The sequence below is a fragment of the Salvelinus sp. IW2-2015 genome, unplaced genomic scaffold (assembly GCF_002910315.2).
Source record: "Salvelinus sp. IW2-2015 unplaced genomic scaffold, ASM291031v2 Un_scaffold1847, whole genome shotgun sequence".
NCBI lineage: Eukaryota > Metazoa > Chordata > Actinopteri > Salmoniformes > Salmonidae > Salvelinus > Salvelinus sp. IW2-2015.
This window is the reverse complement of record NW_019943213.1, coordinates 151,558-158,919: the sequence shown is the minus strand read 5'-3', so window position 1 is coordinate 158,919 and position 7,362 is coordinate 151,558. Positions and strand designations below refer to the sequence as shown.

Sequence of the window (7,362 nt, the reverse complement as noted above, 5' to 3'; positions counted from 1 at the left end):
TTTTATTGTCTATGGGTTGCCTCCTAAATTACACACTGCACCCCTATGTAGTGCACTACTTTTTGACATCAGCCAATAGGGCTCCGGTCAAAAGAAGTGCACTACGTCGGGAATAGGGTGTCGTTTGGGACTGCGCCCCTAATTTGCAAAGGGGCTTGTTCATTTCACATCACCTGGAGCAATTCATTTGCATAATTACCATTTTCAAATGAAGCACGTATTACACAAGGCACTTACTGCAGCCAGAACCAGGGTGAGAATAATAATAAAATACGTTTGAAACCAGAAAAAAATATGTGAAAATATATATATATTGTTTTTACAGGTATCCACTTTCCTAATAAGCATAGTCCTTCTGCAGGTCAAAGATACAACTCTCTCTAATTAACAAGACTCTTCACAGTAATTTTTTTATCCTCTTGACTGTTCGACCTGTGCATATTAATGACTATAAGGACACCTGGGTTTTAATCTTGGTATCTAATCATATTGTTATCTGAATGAGGATGAGGTGGCGGAGGATATTCTTAGCCTCAGCTATACAGAACTCATTACCCTCTCGGCACTCTCATCATCAACATGAGTCTGTATTGGGGATGGACGTGTTGGGTAGTGATATCATCACTCCCATCATCAACATGAGTCTGTATTGGGGGATGGACGTGTTGGGTAGTGATATCATCACTCTCATCATCAACATGAGTCTGTATTGGGGGAATGGACGTGTTGGGTAGTTGATATCATCACTTTCATCATCAACATGAGTCTGTATTGGGGATGGAACGTGTGGTAGTGATATCATCACTCTCATCATCAACATGAGCCTGTATTGGGGATGGACATGTTGGGTAGTGATATCATCACTCTCATCATCATGAGCACTGTATTGGGGGATGGACGTGTTGGGTAGTGATATCATCACTTTCATCATCAACATGAGCCTGTATTGGGGGATGGACATGTTGGGTAGTGAATATCATCACTTTCATCATCAACATGAGTCTGTATTGGGGGATGGACGTGTTGGGTAGTGATATCATCACTCTCATCATCAACATGAGTCTGTATTGGGGGATGGACATGTTGGGTAGTGATATCATCACTCTCATCATCAACATGAGTCTGTATTGGGGGATGGACGTGTTGGGTAGTGATATCATCACTTTCATCATCAACATGAGCCTGTATTGGGGGATGGACCGTGTTGGGTAGTGATATCATCACTCTCATCATCAACATGAGTCTGTATTGGGGGATGGACATGTTGGGTGGTGATATCATCACTTTCATCATAAACATGAGTCTGTATTGGGGATGGACGTGTTGGGTAGTGATATCATCACTTTCATCTCAACATGAGCTGTATTGGGGATGGACATGTTGGGTAGTGATATCATCACTCTCATCATCAACATGAGCCTGTATTGGGGGATGGACATGTTGGGTAGTGAATCATCACTCTCATCATCAACATGAGTGTTTTGGGGGATGGACATGTTGGGTAGTGATATCATCACTCTCATCATCAACATGAGCCTGTATTGGGGGATGGACATGTTGGGTAGTGATATCATCACTCTCATCATCAACATGAGTCTGTATTGGGGGATGGACATGTTGGGTAGTGATATCATCACTCTCATCATCACATGAGCCTGTATTGGGGGATGGACATGTTGGGTATGTGATATCATCACTCTCATCATCAACATGAGCCTGTATTGGGGGATGGACATGTTGGGTGGTGATATCATCACTCTCATCATCAACATGAGTCTGTATTTGGGGGATGGACATGTTGGGGTAGTGATATCATCACTTTCATCATCAACATGAGTCTGTATTGGGGATGGACATGTTGGGTAGTGATATCATCACTCTCATCATCAACATGAGCCTGTATTGGGGGATGGACCATGTTGGGTAGTGATATCATCACTCTCATCATCAACATGAGCCTGTATTGGGGGATGGACGTGTTGGGTAGTGATATCATCACTCTCATCATCAACATGGCCTGTATTGGGGGATGGACGTGTTGGGTAGTGATATCATCACTCTCATCATCAACAATGAGTCTGTATTGGGGGATGGACATGTTGGGTAGTGATATCATCACTCTCATCATCGACATGAGTCTGTATTGGGGATGGACATGTTGGGTAGTGATATCATCACTCTCATCATCAACATGAGTCTGTATTGGGGGGGGAGGGTGGACCGTGTTGGGTAGTGATATCATCACTCTCATCATCAACATGAGCCTGTATTGGGGGATGGACGTGTGGGTAGTGATATCATCACTTCATCATCAACATGAGCCTGTATTGGGGGATGGACATGTTGGGTAGTGATATCATCACTCTCATCATCAACATGAGTCTGTATGGGGGGGATGGACGTGTTGGGTAGTGATATCATCACTCTCATCATCAACATTAGCCTGTATTGGGGGATGGACATGTTGGGTAGTGATATCATCACTCTCATCATCAAACATGAGTCTGTATTGGGGGATGGACATGTTGGGTAGTGATATCATCACTCTCATCATCAACATGAGTCTGTATTGGGGGATGGACATGTTGGGTAGTGATATCATCACTCTCATCATCAACAATGAGTCTGTATTGGGGGATGGACATGTTGGGTAGCGATATCATCACTCTCATCATCAACATGAGTCTGTATTGTCGGATGGACGTGTTGGTAGCGATATCATCACTCTCATCATCAACATGAGTCTGTATTGGGGGATGAGACATGGTTGGGTAGTGAATATCATCACTCTCATCATCAACATGAGTCTGTATTGGGGGATGGACATGTTGGGTAGCGATATCATCACTCTCATCATCAACATGAGGTCTGTATTGGGGGGGGATAGGACGTGTTGGGTAGTGATATCATCACTCTCATCATCAACATGAGTCTGTATTGGGGGGATGGACATGTTGGGTAGTGATATCATCACTCTCATCATCAACATGAGTCTGTATTGGGGGGATGGACGTGTTGGGTAGTGATATCATCACTCTCATCATCAACATGAGTCTGTATTGGGGGGGTGGACATGTTGGGTAGTGATATCATCACTCTCATCATCAAACATGAGTCTGTATTGGGGGATGACATGTTGGGTAGTGGATATCATCACTCTCATCATCAACATGAGCCTGTATTGGGGGATTGACATGTTGGGTAGTGATATCATCACTCTCATCATCACCATGAGTCTGTATTGGGGGATGCACATGTGGGTAGAGATATCATCACTCTCATCATCAACATGAAGTCTGTATTGGGGGGGGGGTGGACATGTTGGGTAGTGATATCATCACTCTCATCATCAACATGAGTCTGTATTGGGGGGGGATGGACGTGTTGGGTAGTGATATCATCACTCTCATCATCACATGAGTCTGTATTGGGGGGGATGGACGTGTTGGGTAGTGATATCATCACTCTCATCATCAACATGAGTCTGTATTGGGGATGGACATGTTGGGTAGTGATATCATCACTCTCATCATCAACATGAGTCTGTATTGGGGGTCATGGACGGGACGGGATGGGACGGAAGATGTTAGATACTGATATCATCACAGATTGAGTTGAATGTCCCCCTGAAACCTAAAGCTTCATAATACAATCTCTCTAGAGATAATGGACCTCCTCTGATAGGCCTGTAGTATCCACCTCATATGAATATTCATGTAATGGTCTGGAATATAACTCAGTGATATGTGATAAGTAGGCCTATACAGTAGTCTCAGCTGTTGACTCCACGGAGAATAATCAACCTTTTAGATACATTTCTTAAAATCCTGTGATTTCCCACCAAACACTGGGCTGTAGTGTGTGTGTGTGTGTGTGTGTGTGTATATGTGTGTTCCTACACTAGACATATGTAGCAAATTTCAGACAAGGACAACCATCCATTGCTCAGTCTACAGGCAAAGATATCAATTATCAGAGAGAGCACACACACACACAGCATAATCAATCTCTCTCTCTCTCTCAGAAGCCCACCAATTTCTCACCCAATGGTCTCTCTCTCTCTCTCTCTTCTCTCTCCTCTCTCTCTCTCTCTTTCCTCTCTCTCAGAATCCACCACCATTTCCTCACCCAATGTCTCTCTTTCTCTCTCTCTCTTTCTCTCTCTCTCAGAATCCACCACCATTTCTCACCCAATGGTCTTTTCTCCTCTCTCTCTCTCTCTCTTTTTCTCTCTTCTCAGAATCCACCAACCATTTCTCACCCAATGGTCTTCTCTCCTCTCTCTTCTCTCTTCTCACAGAATCCACCCCTTTCTCACCCTGGTCTCTCTCCTCTCTCGTCTTTTCTCTCTCTCTCAGAATCCACCACCATTTCTCACCCAATGGTCTCTTCTCTCTCTCTCTCTCTTCTCTCTCTCTCAGAATCCACCCACCATTTTCTCACCCAATGTCCTCTCTCTCTCTCTCTCTCTTTCTCTCTCTTCCCAAGAATCCACCACCATTTCTCACCCAATGGTCTCTCTCTCTCTCTCTCTCTCCTCTCTCTTCCTCTCTCTCTTTTTCCTTTTTCCCGCTCTGCTTCTGTCTCTCTCTCTCTCTTTTTCTCTCTCTGTGTTGAGAGACAGCTTCATTCCAGGGTAGCATGTGAATGAGTAGGGGACTAGGGAAGAAACTCCTATTACATTATTTCATTACATTAATTACACATTTTTTTCTTTCTACTTCTCATTTTTGGATCCTTCAGCGTCTAGATCAGCTGTCAGTTTCACATCCAGACGACTCTATTGTAATCTGGGAGAGAGATAGAGAGAGGGTGGCTCGTCCTCGTCACTGCAAGGCCAGCATGGACCTCCAGCACTAGGGAGTAGGGTTCCCTTTTGGACACAGCCTCTGACATATATACAGTGTATACGTATGAGACCATTGGGTGAGAAAATGGCGCTGGTTCATCTCAAGGCCCTTCATTAGTTGTGGGACATTAAGGTTTCAGGAAGCTGATTCTTATTTGTCCTCTCTCCTGGGCAAAGCACTCAAACACACACACACACACCCTGACACACACACACACACGCACGCATGCACACACACACACAGATATTGTCAACAGTGAGCATGTGCAATTGGCTGTGTCCATGTGTGTGTGTGTGTGTGTGTGTGTGGGGGGGATGAGTAAGGGTCGGGAGGCCTGGCAGAGGTAATATCAAGCATGAGCAAATGGCCAGGGTATTCAGGCTGAGATATTTGTGTTCTAAGCCCATTAGTGACCTATCTAAAACACACTGGGACCCATTCTGACAGGGATAACATGTAGATATGTTACCGAAAACATCAGCAATAGTTGTAGTGGCAGGCCAAAAAAAAACGATCACTGTTTTAGTGTGGATGGTCTACAGAGGATAACAGAGCAGACTAGGAGGTTCAGCCAGTGCTGTTAGGTGTAGACAGGGGACTCTGTGTAGATGCCTCATAGCAGGACAGTGTTGGTGGGTACTGAGGGGGCTGTAGCCTGGTACTGAGGGGGCTGTAGCCTGGTATTGAGGGGGATGTAGCCTCATAGCAGGACAGTGTTGGTGGGTACTGAGGGGGCTGTAGCCTGGTACTGAGGGGGCTGTAGCCTGGTATTGAGGGGGCTGTAGCCTGGTACTGAGGGATGTAGCCGGTACTGAGGGCTGTAGCCCTGGTACTGAGGGGGCTGGTAGCCTGGTCTTGAAGGGGGCTGTCAGCCTGGTACTGAGGGGGCTGTAGCCTGGTATTGAGGGGCTGAGCCTGGTACTGAGGGGGCTGTAGCCTGGTAATTGAGGGGCTGTAGCCTGGTTACTGAGGGGAGTGTAGCTGGTATTGAGGGGGATGTAGGCCTCAATAGCGGACTGTGTTGGTGGGTACTGAGGGGGATGTAGCCTGGTATTGAGGGGGCTGTAGCCTGGTATTGAGGGGATGTAGCTGGTATTGAGGGGGATGTAGCCTGGTACTGAGGGGGTGTAGCCTGGTATTGAGGGGGCTGTAGCCTGGTATTGAGGGGGCTGTAGCCTGGTACTGAGGGGGCTGTAGCCTGGTATGAGGGGCTGTAGCCTGGTATTGAGGGGGCTGTAGCCTGGGTATTGAGGGGGCTGTAGCCCTGGTACTGAGGGGGGCTGTGCCTTGTTTGAGTGCTGTAGCCTGGTACTGAGGGGCTATAGCCTTGTATTGAGGGGGCCTGTAGCCTGGTATTGTGAGGGGGCCTGTAGCCTGGTACTGAGGGGCTGTAGCCTGGTACTGAGGGGGCTGTAGCCTGGTACTGAGGGGGCTGTAGCCTGGTATTGAGGGGGCTGTAGCCTGGTACTGAGGGGGCCTGTAGCCTGGTACTGAGGGGGCTGTAGCCTGGTATTGAGGGGGCTGTGCTGGTACGAGGGGCTGTTAGCCTGGTATTGAGGGGGTTGTAGCCGGTAGAGGGGGTTGTAGCCTGGTACTGAGGGGGCTGTAGCCTGGTATGAGGGGGCTTGTAGCCTGGTACTGAGGGGGCTGTAGCCTGGTAATTGAGGGCCTGTAGCCTGGTACAGAGGGGGTCTGTAGCTGGTATTGGAGGGGCTGTAGCCTGGTACGGGGCTGTAGCCTGTATGAGGGGGCTGTAGCCTTGTATTGAGGGGCTGTAGCCTGGTATGAGGGGCTGTAGCCTGGTATGAGGGGGTTGTAGCCTGGTATGAGGGGGATGTAGGCCCAATAGCAGGCATGTTGGTGGTACTGAGGGGGATGTAGCCTGGTATTGAGGGGGCTGTAGCCTGGTATTGAGGGGGATTGTAGCCTGGTACTGAGGGGGATGTAGCCTGGTACTGAGGTGGCCTGTAGCCTGGTACTGAGGGGGCTGTCAGCCTGGTATTGAGGGGCTGTAGCCTGGTACTGAGGGGGCTGTAGCTGGTATTGAGGGGGCTGTAGCCTTTGTATTGAGGGGGCTGTAGCCTGGTATTGGAGGGGCTGTAGCCTGGTACTGAGGGGGCTGTAGCAATTGTAATTGAGGGGGCTGTAGCCTGGTACTGAAGGTGGATGTAGCCTGGTATTGAGGTGGCTGTAGCCTGGTACTGAGGGGGCTTTGTAGCCTGGTATTGAGGGGTTTAGCCTGGTACCCGAGGGGGCTGTAGCCTGGTAATGAGGGGCTGTAGCCTGGTAATGAGGGGCTGTAGCCTGGTACTGAGGGGGATGTAGCCTGGTATTGAGGGGGCTGTAGCCTGGTACTGAGGGGGATGTAGCCTGGTATTGAGGGGCGCTGGTAGCCTGGTATTGAGGGGGCAGTAGCCTGGTAATTGGAGGGGATGTAGCCTGGTCTTGCAGGGGGCCTTGTAGCCTGGTATTGAGGGGGCTGTAGCCTGGTATGGTGTACCGGTAGAGGGGC

General features: G+C 48.2%; 1 protein-coding gene across 1 annotated transcript; it reads right to left on the bottom strand.

Annotated features, from left to right (window-relative positions):
• Nucleotides 1-5,417: 5,417 nt before the first annotated feature.
• On the bottom strand, nt 5,418-6,706 carry LOC139024756 (DNA-directed RNA polymerase II subunit RPB1-like). The gene is made up of 2 exons (XM_070439682.1): nt 6,253-6,706; nt 5,418-5,809 (listed from the first exon to the last, which is right to left on the bottom strand). The coding sequence occupies exons 1-2, from the start codon at nt 6,704-6,706 to the stop codon at nt 5,418-5,420; spliced, it is 846 nt and encodes a 281-aa protein (XP_070295783.1).
• Nucleotides 6,707-7,362: the final 656 nt, after the last annotated feature.